The 20,599-nt window shown below is 35.8% G+C and overlaps 1 protein-coding gene across 3 annotated transcripts; it reads right to left on the bottom strand.

The window, feature by feature from the left end:
• Window positions 1-39: 39 nt before the first annotated feature.
• LOC125239960 (serine hydrolase-like protein) lies at window positions 40-20,065 on the bottom strand. 3 transcript variants are annotated; one of them, XM_048147752.1, is made up of 6 exons: window positions 19,884-20,065; window positions 14,436-14,576; window positions 11,918-12,052; window positions 4,728-4,878; window positions 3,322-3,444; window positions 42-456 (listed from the first exon to the last, which is right to left on the bottom strand). In XM_048147752.1, exons 1-6 carry the CDS (start codon window positions 19,939-19,941, stop codon window positions 168-170), a joined length of 897 nt encoding a protein of 298 aa, XP_048003709.1. In that variant the 5' UTR covers window positions 19,942-20,065; the 3' UTR covers window positions 42-167. The 3 variants fall into 3 exon arrangements, with proteins under 3 accessions (XP_048003711.1, XP_048003709.1, XP_048003710.1); XM_048147753.1 differs by having other exon boundaries at window positions 46-456; window positions 14,436-14,567; XM_048147754.1 differs by lacking the exon at window positions 14,436-14,576 and having other exon boundaries at window positions 40-456.
• Window positions 20,066-20,599: the final 534 nt, after the last annotated feature.

Raw genomic sequence — 20,599 nt, 5'->3', positions numbered from 1 at the left:
CAGGCAGGGTCACTACCGACTGCGCCAGACCGGTCGTCAAAATGATGATGATGATGATGATGATGATGATGATGATGATGATGATTATGATCATGATTGTGATCATGATTATGTAAGTGGTTTATAATAAAAAGACGACTTATATATTTCAATTTAATTTATTATTATTACAATTTCGCTCTCACGTCTTCCTCAAAAAACTTAACAATCTTTGGTACGACCACCTCCGGATTAGTCAAATGCACGCTATGCCCACCTGGCACACTGACTAACACAAATCTCTCATTGGTCAATCTCTCCAGCATAGTAACGTGGTAATCCTCGAACGTGATTGGTGTATTGTCCTCGGTAGGTACGAGGCATAGTGTCGGAGTGGGGGTGGAGAGGATAGAGTATAGTGTGTCTGGTGCTATGGGGGGTACGTAGAGCTTCTTTGCTTTTATGTCCCATGTGAACCTGAAAAAATTAAAGGAAAATAAATGTTTTTTTCACCGCACTTGCTATTCGAAAACAGATAGAAAAATTGCATTTTATCCTCAAGAGTGCAAAGTAATTTCATACAAACTTTAACTTGATGTCTTAAGCTGGTTGGTAGAATTTACCTAAAAATGAATTTTTTGAATCATACTTATTGAATAAATTGATATATTTGATTTAATTTGATGTTTTATAGTTATTATTTTGATCGTGTTGATGTGGTGAAAAATTGTGTTTCACTCGGTGGTAAAGTTTGTTTCACCTTCGTGCCTTGAAACCCTCGTAACGCTCAAGATTCTTTGTTTTTGAAGCACTCGCTACGCTCGCAGTTCAAAATTGGAATCTGTTGTATATGCATGCATAGGTATACACCGTGTTTCCGGTATCACTCAAAACCTCAGACACCCCAACTGATTTTTATTTTTTTAAACGTATTTAGAATGTTCATTTTTAGGGTTCCGTAGTCAACTAGGAACCCTTATAGTTTCGCCATGTCTGTCTGTCCGTCCGTCCGTCCGTCCGTCCGTCCGTCCGTCCGTCCGTCCGTCCGTCCGTCCGTCCGTCCGTCCGTCCGTCCGTCCGCGGATAATCTCAGTAACTGTAAGCACTAGAAAGCTGAAATTTGGTACCAATATGTATATCAATCACGCCAACAAAGTGCAAAAATAAAAAATGGAAAAAAATGTTTTATTAGGGTAGCCCCCCTACATGTAAAGTGGGGGCTGATTTTTTTTTCATTCCAACCCTAACGTGTGATATATTGTTGGATAGGTATTTAAAAATGAATAAGGGTTTACTAAGATAGTTTTATGATAATACTAATATTTTCGGAAATAATCGCTCCTAAAGGAAAAAAAATGCGTCCCCCCCCCCTCTAACTTTTGAACCATATGTTTAAAAAATATGAAAAAAATCACAAAAGTAGAACTTTATAAATACTTTCTAGGAAAATTGTTTTGAACTTGATAGGTTCAGTAGTTTTTGAGAAAAATACGGAAAACTACGGAACCCTACACTGGGCGTGGCCCGACACGCTCTTGGCCGGTTTTTAATCTGATGATTATTATTTGTTTAAATTGAATTTTTAATTTTCTGTGCAGCTCTACTCGGCTTTTAACTCTACACTCAATAAAATAATTGCTAGCTACCATCATAAGCCTTCAAACTGTTTAATTGTGTACGTTACTGCAACGACACAAGGTTTACCAATAGACAGCTATGGCAATGTAAAGCACTTTAACCTGTCTCACAGTAAACTTCAAATTGGACAGGTGACTCAGTAAGCAAATTTAAACCTAAAATTCAAAATGACAAGGTTGTAATTAGGTACGAGTTCAGTTTGTTATGACTTATGATAAACTTTAAATTTAAACTGACGCACAACGTCTATTTCGTAGCAGAAAAAAAAAATCGTCCATGTAACCAGCCAGTATTAATACCCTAAAATACTGAAAAAGGTATACAACCTCTAACAATATGATATGCACAATGTTGTATTACGAATTTGTAGAATGGGCACGTAAACAATAACTAATAATACAAATTAAAACAAAAAATATTACCCCCATCAAGATATACCTCAATCGATTCTACTCTCGATTCCGAACAAACAGTTTTCAGGTTTTTAGTGTTAAGTGAAACACGGTGTAGATACAGTCAGCAGCAGAAGTAGCGTAGCGGGCAAGGTGTTCAAAATAACCTTGACACGATCTTATTTTTAAGACAATACGAGCGTGTTTACAAACTTCTGCTGCTGACTGTACATATAAGTACGCGCGGTGGCTGCGCCGGCGTAGGCACGGTAGCCGGGCTAGGGTTGCAAAAAAACGGTTTTTTTTCTGGCTTGAAAAAAAAAACATGAAAAAAAACCGTGAAAAAAAAAACAGTTTTTTTTCTGGATCATGTTTTTTTTCTAAAGTACGAAATCTCAAAATTTGCAAAGCAATTAATACTTTTATACGGTTTTTTAGACTTAATGTTAACTATTAAACACATTTAATCAAATAATTTTAATTTCTGGTCTTATAAAAGTAACATTTACGAAATCTGTAGTTGGTAGTTATCACTATTTACTGTTGGCAACACCACCACCTCTCCGCGTTGCACGTCGCATCGGGGATTTCCCAATAAACGTTTGTATACTGAATGTTAATCGAATTAAAATGTACGTTATTATTATTGAAGCACGTTACAACTCACGAAAAATCGTTATTGTCGAATTATTTGTTCATCTGAAAAAAAAACCATATTTAGAAAAACAACAAGGGTGCTCGGTTTTTTTTTTCATGTTTTTTTTTCAAAATTCTGAAAAAATAAAACATTTGGTTTTTTTTCTATTTGCAACCCTAAGCCGGGCTTGCTGCGGCTACTGAGTTACTGACACTGTCCCTATAGGCATCGTCAAACAAATGATCAGCCACTAACACGTCGCATGGCACTTTCAAGAAAGAACCCGCGTGTCATCGGCCCTACTTACTACGAACACTTACCTGCCGATCTTAGGAATGAGCCATATGACGAAGCATTTAAGCGCAAATTGAGAAACCTTTTGTTAGATAACCCTCTGTACTCTGTAAATGAGTACATGGAATTGAATTTGTGATAGCATGCATTTGATTACACTGACTTCGGATTTTATTTCATTTCTTAACTTTATTGTGTTTTGTGTATTTCTATTTGTAAATGACGATCCTTATTGGGAGAAAATATTCATTTTATTATTTTCAATTTATAATGTAATTTTCGACGATCATGATGAGAAGATAAACATAACTTTGGCATGTAACAAATTTATAGTGTAATTTTTATCATGAAATAAAGAAATCTAATCTAATCTAATCTAACCTGCAGTTTCCATTTACTGATTCAAGGCACCGAGACGCCAAGATAGCTGCATCTTCTTCACTCACATCTCGAGCCTTGGCAAGGGACTGTATTGCTTTCTTGTAGCTTAACGGTGGCGGAGGCCTATGAAATAGTAAAGGGTTTTTGTCTGAGGCACAAAAGATTTTATACTCGAATGACAAGAGATGATATTCAGAGAATATAATTATTTTTAAGAGGATACGGTAGCGAAAATGCTAAAATGGAAAGGAGCCCCCCTTTCAACTTGGGAATTTTAGTTAAATATACAAGTGTTATTAACTAGATTTATCGAAAAAAAATTGTCCATTAAGAACAACTCAGTCAAAAGATATTTCAAAAAAATCTTTAAAATCGAGGTTCCGCTCTCGACTCTTTCCTCCTTCAAAACTTAATCAATTGGAACGAAATTTGAGAATCTGAATAACAATGAAATAATCTATGTCGGACCGTTTAGCTTTTTTGGTTAATTGTTACCAATCTTGAGTATCACACCTTTTTTTGCGCCACAATGAAAAAGGCCGTTTTTGGAAAATTTTGATTGGCTCTAGAATCTTTAAAAAGCAGAATAACAAAAAAATCAAAACGGTCCGACACAGACAAAAATAATAACAATTTGTGTTGAAAAAATCATTGCTCTATCTTCAAAAACCAGGGAGGAAATAGTCGAGAGCGTTTGTATGGAGAATTGACCCCTACAGTATCGTCTTAAATTCGGGACTTAATCGCGTATGACTACATATTAAAAACTGGCCTCCACCGTTTCAGGGACGGCGTTGTCCCCGTGGTCTCGGAGAAGACTGGCTTGAATTGACATCAACACCTTCGAAAAACTCGCGCGGCTGTCAGAAGGTGTTGATGTCATTTCAAGTCAGTCTTCTCGAGACCACGGGGACAACGCTGTCACTGAAACGTTGGAGGTCAGATTAATATGTAGTCATACGCGATTAAGTCCCGATTTTAAAAATAATTATGTGTATATTAAACGTATTTAATCAAATAACTTTAATTTATTCTATAAAAGTAGCAGTCTTATAAAAGTAACATTTACGAAATCTGCAGTTGGTAGTTATCACTATTTACTGTTGACAACACCACCACCCTGCACGCCGCATCGGGAATTCCCCAATAAACGTTTGTATACTGACTGAATGTTAATCGAATTAAAATGTACGTTACTTATTGTTATTGAAACACGTTACAACTCACAAAAAACCGTTATTGTCGAATTATTTCTTCACCTGAAAAAAAACCATATTTAGAAAAAAACAGTGGTGATCGGTTTTTTTTAATGTTTTTTCCTAATTCTAAAAAAAACGTTTTTTTTTCTATTTGCAACCCTATTCACGACTATTTCCGAACAGAAGAAGACTAGTTTCTTCACTTACTGGTGGAAATACCGGCGGTAGTAGCTGTCGATGCTGACATCGAACCAGTGCTTTGGCAGTTCTGCCAGACCATGTATCTGGATGCCGATGGCTCCAGCCAGTGACACCAGCCTTCGTATTCTGCCAGGGTGTGCCGCGTTGTAATATGCACCTGGAATTTTGTTAGACGGGAATGAGGAGGCATACCTACTCAAATGGCGCCATCCTATTTGTCCATATGTGAGAGCGAGAAGATGATATATTTTTTAGGGTTCCGTAGTCAACTAGGAACCCTTATAGTTTCGCCATGTCTGTCTGTCCGTCCGTCCGTCCGTCCGTCCGTCCGTCCGTCCGTCCGTCCGTCCGTCCGCGGATAATCTCAGTAACCGTAAGCACTAGAAAGCTGAAATTTGGTACCAATATGTATATCAATCACGCCAACAAACTGCAAAAATAAAAAATGGAAAAAAAATGTTTTATTAGGGTACCCCCCCCCCTACATGTAAAGTGGGGGCTGATATTTTTTTCATTCCAACCCCAACTTGTGATATATTGTTGGATAGGTATTTAAAAATGAATAAGGGTTTACTAAGATCGTTTTTTGATAATATTAATGTTTTCAGAAATAATCGCTCCTAAAGGAAAAAAAAGTGCGTCCCCCCCCTCTAACTTTTGAACCATATGTTTAAAAAATATGAAAAAAAACACCAAAGTAGAACTTTATAAAGACTTTCTAGGAAAATTATTTTGAACTAGATAGGTTCAGTAGTTTTTGAGAAAAATACGGAAAACTACGGAACCCTACACTGAGCGTGGCCCGACACGCTCTTGGCCGGTTTTTTTCTCTCTCACATATGAATGACAGTGACATACCTAGATACTTGCACAGGCGCCGCCTGGTGGGATAAAATGTCAGTGTGCCTCCTCATTAATAGTTCTTTTCACCACACTAACTGAATAATAAATTTTTCACCTCACTAGCTCGGAAAGGACTTTTTTATTCTTTAAAAACAGATAGCAAAATCGCATTTTATCCACAAGAGTGCAAAGAATATTTGAAATCCGAACTTGTCATTAGTTACTTTTTTAAATATAAATTCTTGTAAAGGCATGTCCCAGACGGGACAATTTTCCCCCTGTGCTTAAATTGTTTTAACAAGTCATGTGATGTGAACGTAAAAATAATTTCATATCGAATTGTATCCGACTAAAAACACTAAATTCAAACAATTTTATAACATGATTTTACCGTAAAACACTTGAAATCGTACAAAAAATTGTATTTTTGACTTTTCCACTGTACTTATTCAGAACGCACCTTAAGCACGTTAAGGTAACGGCGGCTATCAACGCGGGTATCGAAATCGACGTCCATTACCGCCGCATTTGCAAATACGCATTTTACAGGCAATCCGACCAATTTCTTAAAAAAAGTTACTCACACAAAGGAAGCCTGTTTAGTTGACTAACGCACATATAGGCGATAGAGAGTGTGAATGAAAGAAGACGCTCGCTATTTGACAGTTTTTGCCACGGGGCCGCGAGAAGAGGTTGTGTCATACTGACGTGTGACGCTAAACCTAAGTGAACTCCAATCTCATTTAGTAGTTTACGTAATAATTATGGCAAACAGGTGAAAGTTATGCATTTCAAATTATTGTTTATAGTTTTCTACATGACTTCTGAGTACTTTTTACGTATTGTTTAGCCTGGAAATGTGTTTAAAGTGGAAATTAAAAGACAGCGGTGAAAGGCGCCATTTCGTGAGTAGATTCTATTACTGTGGTATACCACGGTAATAGTTAAAGTAGTGATATTAGTTCTTTTTGCTTTATTTTAAGTATATGTGATCAGTTATATAATGTCTTACAGTTGTTTCAATCTTGATCTATTCACGCTATCAAAGAACTATTTACGCGGTATGAAAATTATTCAACAAAACCTTAATTTTTAGCAAAAACTTCATGACTGATTTCGTAGTTTCTATGAAAACCGTTAATTTGTCAATTTTTTTAAACATTGACATAAAGTCTGATGCTTACTTACCAGTTATGTAAACTTGGTTTTAATATAAGGTTGCAATATTTTATTTTGATTTGTAATGAAAATACATCTGTATGACTTTGTTTTTATGGGTCGGAATTAGATTTTATAATACTCCAATTTATGCCTATTACCGATGGTACGATCAGATAACCCTCGGTAATAGAATATATAAGAATCTATTACCGATCCATGCAATATTTGTTTGGGTCGGTAATGGGTTCCTATAGAAGTATCTATTACCGAGCGACATATTAGTCTTGTATCAAAATATGACATTTAGTGTACCGTAAGTACAGATTTCTTAGGTGAAACTGAGTCTTCTGTGGGTATTCATAAAGGAGGATAGTATAGGTATATGTATTTGTCATAATTTGTATATTCAACCATCGGTATTAAGCTCCGAATTTTGAGATGGGTTTCTATTTACCGATGGCAGAAAAACACTGTCATTCATACCCTCGGTAATGAAATCTCAATTCGCGTTAATAGAACTGCAACCTGTTCATTACCACGGTAATAGAAAATTTAGGTATGTTGGCTTCAATAATCATTTTATGACATATAATAAACTAAAATGATCCTAAAACTCTTCAAAACTAATAGTTCAATAAATACTCTTCCATAAAAAAAATATTTGTGGTCGTTAATGAGCTTTGATACCCTTAATTTTTTGGTATCTTTTGAAATCTGCCTTAAGTACCACGTTAATAGGCGCCATTACCTTATATGAAATCTTTCGCTCGCTCGGGTATTAATATTAGCACGTGCAGTTACACAACAACTTTGCCTCCTTGTAAAACAAATAGATCAACAGCCCAGGCCCGCCAGACCTTCCTCAAATTCTCAAGGATGAAACTTTGGGACAATGTAGAGTTCACATCGGCGTTTAATGTGTGCATATTTTCTAGTTCGGCCCATCGGCCAATTTTTTGCTATCAAGTGATGAAGGTGAAAAAAAAGTGCTTACTTTCCTTAAATTCTCAAGGCTGATTTTTATATATGTGTTAGAGCACGTTGTTAGAAATTGGTTATCATCAATGCCAGACCGTTTCCGCCGGCCATAACTTTTACCAGACGCGACAAATTAAGTTGGCAAAAAACGACTCTAACTTACCTCATTTTCTCAAGCCTGATTTTGATATATGATACGCAGAGACCTATAACTAGACCGTTTGTAAGCAGCCAGACCAATCGGATGGACCCAACCATCCGCCAGACCGACTTAAAGTTTCGATATGGGCATTAGTAGAATTGAAATATTCCGGGTCTATAAAAGCTAAAAACTTGAATTTTCTACATTAAGCTACGTGTATATTGTATACTTGACGTAATAAGCGACTTTCAAAAATGTTACTTCTAAGGAAATAAAAAAATGAAAGTTTATATGTGGTGCAAGATTAATTTTAAGCTATGAATTTTATTTACACTGCGTAAGTACATGTGTGTTTTATTATAAATATAACTTTTACCAGACGCGACAAAGTTGGCAAAAAACGACTCTAACTTACCTCATTTTCTCAAGCTTGATTTTGGTATATGATACGCAGGGACCTGTAACCAGACCGTTTGTAAGCAGCCAGACCAATCGGATGGACCCAACCATCCGCCAGACCGACTTAAAGTTTCGATATGAGCATTAGTAGAATTGAAATATTCTGGGTCTATAAAAGCTAAAAACTTGAATTTTCTACATTAAGCTACGTGTATATTGTATACTTGACGTAATAAGCGACTTTCAAAAATTTTACTTCTAAGGAAATAAAAAAATGAAAGTTTATATGTGGTGCAAGATTAATTTTAAGCTATGAATTTTATTTACACTGCGTAAGTACATGTGTATTTTATTATAAATATAACTTTTACCAGACGCGACAAAGTTGGCAAAAAACGACTCTAACTTACCTCATTTTCTCAAGCCTGATTTTGATATATGATACGCAGGGACCTGTAACTAGACCGTTTGTAAGCAGCCAGACCAATCGGATGGACCCAACCATCCGCCAGACCGACTTAAAGTTTCGATATGAGCATTAGTAGAATTGAAATATTCTGGGTCTATAAAAGCTAAAAACTTGAATTTTCTACATTAAGCTACGTGTATATTGTATACTTGACGTAAGAAGCGACTTTCAAAAATTTTACTTCTAAGGAAATAAAATAAAATTAATATATTTAAAAAAACTATACTTTCTATTTGTAGAGGTTTACAATGTTCATAACTATTCCAAATTTCAAGTTGTTAGCATTAGTAGTTCTCGAGATATTTGGGAATGTGACAGACGGACAGACAGACGGACAGAGTCGCACCATAAGGGTTCCTGTTGTACCTTTTTGGTACGGAACCCTAAAAATGAAAGTTTATATTATGTGGTGCAAGATTAATTTTAAGCTATGAATTTTATTTACACTGCGTAAGTACATGTGTATTTTATTATAAATTTAAAGAAGAAAAGTAAATCCCGTAAGTAGTTCCCGTGTGGTGACGGGTTAAGAATTTCACCACCCCCTTTCTTCCCGTGGGTGTCGTAGAAGTCGACTGTGGGATATGGGTTAAATTGTGGCGTAGGCGAGAGGCTGGCAACCTGTCACTTCAATGTCACAGTTTCGTCTTCTGTCAACCCCTTATTTGCCAAGAGTGGCACTGAAACGAGCAGTTTCAGGTGCTCTGCCTACCCCTTCATGGGATACAGGCGTGATTGTATGTATGTATGTATGTAAGTAAATTAAACTTTTTTTTCGGTCGTCGAACAAGGTGGTTTAAAATTAGTTTTAAGATCGATCCTTTTTAATTTGTGGGCGAGGGACCTCACACTATGTATAAAGGCACTATGTGTATGTTGCATATAATGTCAAATCCCTCTAATACTACAAAAGTTATTTAAGCATTTATATAAGTTCAGTTAAAATGAGGTGGAAAGTATAAGTGTATATGTTGTGTACATACGTAAAGTATTCTAAACTTTTTATAACGGCATACATGTATTTGAAGAATGCCAAAAATGTATTCGTGTCTGAAAATTCAGCATCTCCGACATGAGTTATAACGGGGTTGATGATGTTCGTATTGAGTACAAATGTTAAACTTCCTAAACTTGTAATTCTAAAGTTCGTCACTTAGGTATGTTACCATGTTTTGTAGGAGAAAGGAAATTCGTTTAGTTATATACCGTTGTAACATTGATTGTTTACTTCTTTGAATTGAATATTTAATTTATAATGCGCTGTACCAATTTGTTTTTTCCTTGTTTACGTTATCCATCCATACTCCATACTAATATTATAAATGCGAAAGTAACTCTGTCTGTCTGTCTGTTACGCTTTTCCGCTTAAACCACGCAACCGATTTTGATGAAATTTGGAACAGACAATCTTTAGACCCTGAGACAGAACATAGGCTACTTTTTATTTCGAAAAAAGGGATGAAGGGGTTGAAAAAGAGGTTGAAAGTTTGTATGGGATTTCTTAATTTTAAAAGATAAAACCATGAAACATTTTATTTTAGCACTTGATAAGAAATCATTGAACATCTTGATAACGGATAGGGATAGGGATAGGGATTGGGATAGGGATAGCGATAGCGATAGCGATACGGATACGGATAATATGGGTATCGTTAGAGGGATACGGATAATCGGTCGGCGGTCTCTTACAATCAATGTGCTCTAAGACGATCGTTGTTTGCTTGCTTGAAGATTACGTTTGCGATAAGTATAAGCAAAAAGTAAAAATTTTTAAGGGATAATAGAAAAAAGTACTTTTTACCGACCGATCACAGTGTCGAAATACGGGCTATGTGGGATGTTTATAAAGGTTTCCCCAGCGTATATAGAATTACCTACGCTGTGGTCGATGTGTAATATTTCTACAATCATTGCAAGCAAAAGTATTATGTGCAATCGAAATAATCGCAGATAAATATACCTACAGAGAAACCTAAGGATCCAAATGAAAATCTTAATGAATACTTTTATTACGCGGGCGAAGCCGCGGGTAAAAGCTAGTTTATAATATAAAATGAAAATGAAAATATGAATATACAGGTTTACAAGTATTATTATTATGGTACAGATAACAGTGTGAACAAACGACAGTCGATTTAAGTGATATTGCTCTACAAAATCTGTATAAATCTACACGGCCATATAAAAAGGACTAGCCATAATTTTGCACAGTGAGTTTGATGTCAATAATGAACAACTTTTATAATGAGACCAATCTCGAAAAAATGCTGAAATCGCGAAAAAAATTGGCTGTTCGACCGACGTTACGCCGCTCATTTCCATGGAAAAGCCATTTTTTTTTTCGCGATTTCGGAACTCGTTCCTTAATAAAAGCTTATGTTCATTATGAGATCAAAAGTCACTTCGCAAAGTTTGGCGGGTTCTTTTTATTTCAGAATGTCTAACTAAAGGCGGGCCAATCAAATTAAACAATTTCGGTATTACCCACATTTGCAATGTTTATTAATAATTGTATAGACATGTAGAAAATTCAAGTTTTTAGCTTTTATAGACCCGGAATATTTCAATTCTACTAATGCTCATATCGAAACTTTAAGTCGGTCTGGCGGATGGTTGGGTCCATCCGATTGGTCTGGCTGCTTACAAACGGTCTAGTTACAGGTCCCTGCGTATCATATATCAAAATCAGGCTTGAGAAAATGAGGTAAGTTAGAGTCGTTTTTTGCCAACTTTGTCGCGTCTGGTAAAAGTTATGACCGGCGGAAACGGACTGGCATTGATGATAACCAATTTCTAACAACGTGCTCTAACACATATATAAAAATCAGCCTTGAGAATTTAAGGAAAGTAAGCACTTTTTTTTTCACCTTCATCACTTGATAGCAAAAAATTGGCCGATGGGCCGAACTAGAAAATATGCACACATTAACCGCCGATATGAACTCTACATTGTCCCAAAGTTTCATCCTTGAGAATTTGAGGAAGGTCTGGCGGGCCTGGGCTCTGGGTCTAAAATAACTATTATTTGACTTACATATGAATAGAAGCTAAGCTAAGACCAAGAATGAAACGTACAATGCCTACAAGCATAAATCTAATATTGCAATAAGGATTCTGGCGACATTTCCTCGGCAATGCTGATACGCTGTGCGAGTACTTCAAGTAAAAAAAAATACATACTTTAAAAATGAAATATGTACTCACTAATAAGATATCCCATGGAATGAGCGATACAGTAGAAGGTATCCCATCCTTGCTGCTCAACTACCTGCCGTATAGTTTCCGCGAAATGTAGGGGGGAGAGTGGAGGGCCCGGTATAGTGTCCGAGTGTCCACAACCTGGGAAAGAGGGGGTTAAATAATATTAGTTAAAAGCTACAGAACAGAATTTTCAGATTCAACTGACAGGTTGCATACAAATATTTTTTTAAGCAACAACAAATCAAATTATTTTATTGAATATTTTTTGATTTGTTCTTTTTCTCAAGTACTAGTCACACTACTATATATAAATTATAAATTGAAATAGATATCATACACGAAAGACCATCAGGCGACCTGTCTGCTCGTTTGCCTCCTATCCCATAAAAAAAAAACAGCAAGTGTGGGACTTGGTGGCCGAGCCGAGAATTGAACCCGGGTCTTGAGCTTACGCTGCTAACTACGTCTTTACCACGTGGCGGGCGTGTGGTCTAGTGGTAAAGACGTTAGACCCGGGTTCGATTCCCGGCTCGGCCACCAGTGGGCCTTGCCGTTTTTTCTTTCGTGTATGTTGGTGTATGATATCTATTTCAATTTATATTTTTAAGACTGTCTGTGGCGTGCCTAAAATGATAAGTGACAGGTCACTTGGAGCTTGGTAGGTTATACAACGTGTTTCCTGTATCTCTCAAAACCTCAGACACCCCAACTGATTTTTATTTTTTTAAACTCATCTAGAGTATTTATCTTTTAATCTGATGGTTACTTTTTTTTAATTGAATTTTTGATTTTCTGTACAGCTCTACTTGACTTTTAGCTCTACACTCAATAAAATAATTGCTAACTACCATCATAAACCATTAAACTATTTATTTGTGTACGTTACTGCAACGACATAAGGTTTACCAATAGACAGCTAACATGTCACTGTAAAACACTTTAAAGCTTTGGTCACAGTAAACTTCAAATTGGACAGGTAATCGCAGTAAGCAAATTTAAACCCAATATTCAAAATGACAAGGTTGCAATTAGGTACGAGTTCCATTTGTTATGACTTATGATAAACATTAAGATTGAACTGACAAACAACGTCAAACTCGTAGCGGAAAAAATAATCGTCCAAGTAACCAGCCAGTATTTCATATTTCATATTTCATTTATTCAATTTATTGCATAGCCATGAACATATTTACATAATAAGGTGTTACAGGTATAAGTCGGCAATTCATGACACCCTGTTAGGGCACACAATACTTATTATATCTAACTTAAGTAATATCTAACAGAATTCATGAATATTAAAAATAAAAATAAGATGTAATCATTGCAATAATAAAAGATTTAAATTTCGGTATAAATATTAGGTACATAACATTCCGTGCATACGTTTTGAAATTGAATTAACTAAAATTCGTGCAATCATATTTATAAATTGTAACATTAAATTATTATTATTATTGCATTATTTTACTATTATAGCTCATCATCATTTAGAAACTGTTCAATTGAATAATAACATTTATTAATTAACATGTCTTTTAATTTATTTTTAAATAATTTGTCAGTTGCTACTAGCTTAATACTGTCTGGAATATTATTATATATGGAAATAATGTTACATTGTGGTCCATTTTTAAATATGGCTAAATTTGATTTTGGTAAAAATAATTTGTTTCTATATTGGCTTCTAGTTTTTGCTGTTTCTGGTTTTATGGGAAATAGATGTGGGTGTTTTCGAACAAAGATTGCCGCTTCCAATATAAATATTAATACCCCTAAATACTGAAAAAGGTAAACAACCTCTAGCAATGCGATATAAGTACACAATGTTGTATTATGAATACAATAGAATAGGCACATAAAAAATAACTAATAATACAAATTTAAATAAAAATATTACCCCCATCAAGATATAGCTCAATCGATTCTACTCTTGATTCTGAACAAACGGTTTTCAGGTTTTTAGTGTTAAGTGAAACACGGTGTAGTACTCTTGGTAGTACTTTAATCTAAATTATGAAGAAAATAAAGTGTCACAAAATTGTTCGGTTTGACACTTGTTATGGATAGAATCGGGAAAAATGAGTGTGTATATTTTTAATAACTTTTTCATTATGAGCGACGTTTTATATACAGGGTGTAAACCTAATACGGGCGAACCTCTTAACGGTGGCGAGTATAGGACGTATAAAATGTAATTAGATAACTTTTACTTAAAATTGAAATATTTTTTTTATCCATACAAATTAATTCGGCCCGCAACGTAATGCAAACACACTCCCGTTAAACGCTCGTTGACAGTTGTCATTGATTGTCATCGCAACCACGTTTACAGTACATTGCTGCTGAGATTTTTTTCAAAAATTCATTATGGGGTGAAAATTAAGAGTAAATCAAAAACACCTCTTAATTAATGATAACAATATTGAATTATACGCCTGGTTTCATTTATCGCCCTTATTACGTTTACGCGCTGTATTTACAACAATTTTTTTTTAATAATGATTACATTGTACAGTACCAGGCAGATCAAATGTGACGTAGTGGTAAGTAGCCGGCATTGCGTTCACCAGGGGAATGAAGGTGGCTGCTGTGTCCATGAATCCGTGTACCAGGAGTGTTGGAGGGAGGAAGGGATCTCCCCAGGATAACACTGGAACAACTAGTTGATTAAGTAGCAGTAAGAAGTAAGTGTATTTCGAATGCGTGGCCCTAACTACCGAAATGGAAGTAATCTCCTCCCTAACAGACACAGACTTAAAAAGTCCGAACAATGTGTGTGGTACATAAGGTACATTGGTCCGAGACTATATAATCGTTTGCCCAATAATCTTAAATCTACTGAACTTGCATATAATATTTTTATCAATAATCTCAAGGAATATTTATTAAATGAAGCTTTCTATTCAATAGAAGAATTTTTGAATAAGAATAATTGTATATGATTGTTATAAAATTGTTATACCTATAGCTACTAAGATGGATGTAATTGTAATTTTTGTAAATATGTATTGACATGTAACTTTCGTTATGAAGAAATAAATTGAAATTGAAATTGAAATTAAGGCACTGGTCCCACCGCGAGCTAGTAAACTATGAGCTATAAGCTATAAAAACGAACAAAAGATAATCACTCCCGGGTAAAGAAAAGAGACACGGCGATGTTTGTAGCTCGCCCAGCGGAGAGCTATTAATATCGCCGTGTCTCTTTTATTTGCACGGGAGTGCTTATCTTTTGTTCGTTTTTATAGCCGATAGCTCATAGTTTACTAGCTCGCGGTGAGACCAGTTCCTTACGGGTAATTTACCAAGTAACAAAATTTTTATTTTGACAAATAAAAAGTTGACTGATTTTTGTCAAACATGGCTAAGAACACTCCCAAATAATTCAGCTTTTTTTTTCTTTATTAAGGAAAAGAAACAGCATTATATAATACATATGTAAATCGTACATTTAGGTGGATCATAAGCCAATGAAGTTTCCACTAATAGGTAACACTTATGTGTATAACCTAACCACAAAATTAAAATTTTGAAAAAACCCCCGACCGCGACATAGTGGACCGATTTTCATGAAACATGGCTAAGAACACTCGCGACTAACCCAGCTTTCAGACAAAAAAAAACGAAATCTAAATCGGTTCATCCGTTCGGGAGCTACGATGCCACAGACAGACACACACACAGACAGACAAACAGACAGACAGACGGACAGACAGACAGACAGACACGTCAAACTTATAACACCCCTTCGTTTTTGCGTCGGGGGTTAAAAAGTATGCACAAAGTTATAAATTTAAGCTAGTGTAACATAAGTTACTTTAGTACAAAACGTTACAAAATTATTTTTTTGAGACAAATGCATGCAAAAACTTAATTATAAAGTATTCTTTTTCTACTCCCGAACTGTTATACGTCATTTACACGGTCGTGCATAGTTCTTTAAAACCCTACATAAAGGTCTATTCCCCAAAGCCAGTGTCCGCCGGCTTTCCGCGCATGCGCGCAGTATCGAAAAAACTGAAAACGCATTGTTTGGCTCTGTAACTATGGCAACGCCTTATAACGACACTGCGCGAGTGCGCGGAAAGGCTTTGGGCAGCTGAGCTGACAGTGCAAACCTTTACGTCAAAATACAGGAAGCAGTGTGAATTTCACGAAAGTTATTCAAGAAAACTATTAAAAACTAAGTGCATGGTCGTAGAAAAAGTATTGTATGCAACGGTGTTTAACTGGGTCAAAAAATACTCGTGTCGTCTCAATAACAATTTTCGGCTTCGCCTCAAATTGTTACCCACGCCACTCGTCTTTTTTGACCTCCTTTAAACGCCTGTTGCATAAAATACTATAATCGTGTTTACATTTACATAATACTTTTTATGAAAGATATCGGTATGGCTATACATAGTATTATGGGTGGAGCAGGTTCTTATAGTATAAACGATTAATTACTGAGTAATAAAATTATTCCTACATGGCTTTACAGCAAAGGTATTTTTGGAGCGAGTACGCATACGTGAGCATTTAAGAGATATGTTACTTAGTAGATATGGAGAATCAATAATATTATTGATAATTACTAGCAGTTAGCAGTCAATGTCAAACTTGTGTTTGTGCACGAAAAGGTAGCTCAGGACTTCTGTTTCTTGCATGAATACAATCAAATTTCACATGCCGAATGGCAGAATATAGTATATAAGTGCATGCCCTGTATCTGTATCTTATATGTATGTTCTTGTGAATAAATCATTCATTCATTCATTCAATTTTATAAAGTAGGATCTGGTCACTGTGTTCTCTACGTTTCTGCCAGGGTACCATATCGTTGAATATATAATAACATCTTGAAATTTAGTTTTCAGACGATTTGACGACCGGTCTGGCTCAGTCGGTAGTGACCCTGCCTGCTGAGCCGCGGTCCCAGGTTCGAATCCCGGTAAGGGCATTTATTTGTGTGATGAGCACAGATATTTGTTCCTGAGTCATGGATGTTTTCTATGTATATAAGTATGTATTTATCTATTTAAGTATGTATATCGTCGCTTAGCACCCATAGTACAAGCTTTGCTTAGTTTGGGGCTAAGTTGATCTGTGATGTAAGGTGTCCCCCAATATTTTTTTTTGTTATGAATTTTTTTTAATGCGTTAAATTGTATTAATATAACAATGATATTGTGGGTTCTACGTTGTAGATGCATATTCTAATTGAGACCGTACAAGTGTTTTATATAAAAGTTTAAGAGTATTACAGTTTCTAAAATCACTTCCTTGTCTAAATATGAATCCCAACATTTTATAAGCTTTCGCGGTAATTTCCTGAATACGAGATGAGAGTAGCAATTCCTGATTTATTTGGATTCCCAGGTCCCTGATCTTAGTTACCTTTTTAAGTTTAGTGTTTGGTAATTATAGTTATAAATACGAGTAGTAGGTTTACGTTTTCGAGAATAAGAAATAATAGTTATTTGTTATACAAGGGGGCAAAGTTGTATTTTAACGCCGAGTGTGGAATTGAAAAACGAGCAAGTGAAAGAATTCTATAGTTGAACCACGAGCGAAGCGAGTGGGTCGAGAATAGAATCCTGAACTTGCGAGTTTTTTAACACACGAGAAGTAAAATACATTTGCACCCGAGTGTAACACAAAACTTTTCCCCTCACTATAGCGAGGAAACTACAACGCAAAAAATGCGTTTATCTCTGCTTCCAGTAGTTCCACAGGTGGTAAATCATATTAATTCCTAGATTCACCTACTTTTATCAATTTTAAAGCAGTTAATTTTACTTTATTCAAGGTCAAATTACTTTACACACACACACACACACACACACACACACAGAGAGACACACGCGCGCGAGGGAGTTTGTTTTGCTTGGTTTTATGTGTTAATGATAAATTGTGAATGCTTGTATATAATTCTATCTCAATGTTTATACATTTTAAAATAAAGTAGCACCTAATAGTTTACAATACGAAATTCGAATGTATTTAGTAGCACAATTGTTGTAACATTCTTCAGAAATGGAAGAGCGGTACCTCCTGGCACAGGCTATATTAAAGCTTAAAAGGAGGTTCCAATCACTAGCTTTAGGATGAATATTGTGAAAGTATAATAAACATTTTTCATTTTTTTTTTTTTTTTTTTTTTTTTACCCACTAGTGGATAAAATGCGTTTTTACCCGCTGGTATTAAAGGACAAAACACGTGTTTCCGAGCTAGTGAGGGGAAAAGGAACATTAATCAACATTTAAAACCAGTTTACTGTTAACACAATATTCTCCCAGGCGATTCAAATCCTGTTCAAGTTCTAAGTAAGCAATCTCGTTCGTTCTTAATTATTTTAAAGATTTTGGTGTCACCTGCGTAAAGTAGTATCTGAGAGTTTAGTATACAATTAGTGATACATACATACATACATACAATCACGCCTGTATCCCATAAAAGGGTAGGCAGAACACATGAAACTACTAAAGCTTCAGTGCCACTCTTGGCAAATAAGGGGTTGAAAAAAAACGAAACTGTGACAATTAGTGATATCATTTAAAAAGACATTAAGCAGGGGTCCAAGAACCTTGAAGTTTAGTTGTATAAAATTAGTGACATCAAAAAAAAAACTAATTCTTCATGGGTTGTGTTCTGAAGAACTGTTTGACATGATGCCAACGGCCACTTTTCATCATCGCACCGCTCGCCATCGACAGGACGCTCATCCACACACCTTACAACCTAAATGGTCGCGCACCGTGCGGTTTCAGAGGAATTTCCTCCCACGAACGCTCCGGCTGTGGAATGAGCTCCCTGTCGAGGTATTCCCGATGAACTACAGTATGGGGTTCTTCAAAAAAGGAGTGTACAAGTTTCTGATGGGTCGGCAACGCGCACGTGACACCCCTTGAGTTGCGGGCGTTCGTAGGTTACGGTGACCGCTTTCCATTAGGCGGGCCGTATACCTGTTTGCCACCGACGTGGTATAAAAAAAAAAAGGTTCATCCGTTCGGGAGCTACGATGCCACAGATAGAAACATACACACACAGACACGTCAAACTTATAACACCCCGTCGTTTTTGCGTCGGGGTTAAAAAGGCAAATGAAATCGATCAAGATACAGTAAGATACAATACAGTAAGTATTTTTTCCCCTCACTAGCTCGGAAACACGTGTTTTGTCCTTTAATACCAGCGGGTAAAAACGCATTTTATCCACTAGTGGGTAAAGTAATTTGACCTTAAATAAAGTCAAATTAACTGCTTTAAAATTGATAAAAGTAGGTGAATCTAGTAATAAAGATGATTTACCACCTGTGGAACTACTGGAAGCAGTGATAAACGCATTTTTTGCGTTGTAGTTTCCTCGCTATAGTGAGGGGAAAAGTTTTGTGTTACACTTGGGTGCAAATGTATTTTACTTCTCGTGTGTTAAAAAACTCGCAAGTTCAGGATTCTATTCTCGAACCACTCGCTTCGCTCGTGGTTCAACTATAGAATCCTTTCACTTGCTCGTTTTTCAATTCCACACTCGGCGTTAAAATACAACTTTGCCCCCTTGTATAACAAATAACTATTTCACCACACCAACTTGCACTCCTTGTTCTTCGGAAACGGATAGCAAAATTGCATTTTATCCACAAAAGTGCAAAGTAATTTCATAAAATTTTTAACTCGATGTCTTAAGCTGGCTGCTAGAGTTTAATTAATGATGATTTTGAATCATAAATATTGAATACTGAAATAGATAAATTCGACTTAATTTGATGTTTTATAGTCAGTATTTTGCTCGTGTTAGTGTGGTGAAAAATGTTGTGTTTCACTCGGTAGCAAAGCTTGTTTAATCTACGTACCTTGAAACCCTCGCAACGCTCAAGATTCCACATTTTGAATTCAATATTGGAACTTTTATCCCCTTTGAAAACAAATAACTATTGTTCTTAGAGCTAAGCAAATTTTTTATTTATTTTAAAACAAACTTACTTGCTAACTTTCCCCAGGGCACGTTCAAAAACCACTCTTTCATCACTATTTCCGGCATTTTTAACCAATTTGTCAATTAAAACTTGTCTAAAATATTAATAATTTATTTGTAATATGTATTGTATAATATAGATATAACGAATTCATTTCAGAATTGACTATTTATCTTTATGTTATCGAGCTTATCACCAAACCAAACTACAATGAGGATGATATGTGATGATAACAAATAAAAATAATCAATACTAATATTATAAATGGGAAAGTGTGTGTGTCTGTTTGTTTGTCCGTCTTTCACGGCAAAACGAAGCGACGAATTGACGTGATTTTTAGGTGGAGATAGTTGAAGGGATGGAGAGTGACATAGGCTACTTTTTGTCTCTTTCTAACGCGAGCGAAGTCGCGTGCAAAAGCTAGTATAATTATATACCTATAAAAATTAACAATGTGACAAACGGACGGACGGAGGTCACCTTTGTATTTTTTTTAAAGAAGCCTTAAAAACTAACAATTTAAATTTTTGACAAGCAGAAACGCCCGCAGTCATAGAGAAATGTAAGTAAAGAATGAGTAGTAACTCCATACATCAGTTTTCTTACCGATGAAGGAGTTAGTTAGTATCAAAGAGGATCGAGTATTATAGAGAGTTACTGTCGAAGTAAAATGTGTAATCACGGTGCATAGACTGCCATCTCTCGACACAAGTTTACAACTTG

Source organism: Leguminivora glycinivorella, chromosome 26 (assembly GCF_023078275.1).
Source record: "Leguminivora glycinivorella isolate SPB_JAAS2020 chromosome 26, LegGlyc_1.1, whole genome shotgun sequence".
In the NCBI taxonomy this organism is placed as follows: Eukaryota; Metazoa; Arthropoda; class Insecta; order Lepidoptera; family Tortricidae; genus Leguminivora; species Leguminivora glycinivorella.
The sequence above is the reverse complement of the archived record's forward strand: the minus strand, read 5'-3'. Positions and strand labels throughout refer to the sequence as shown.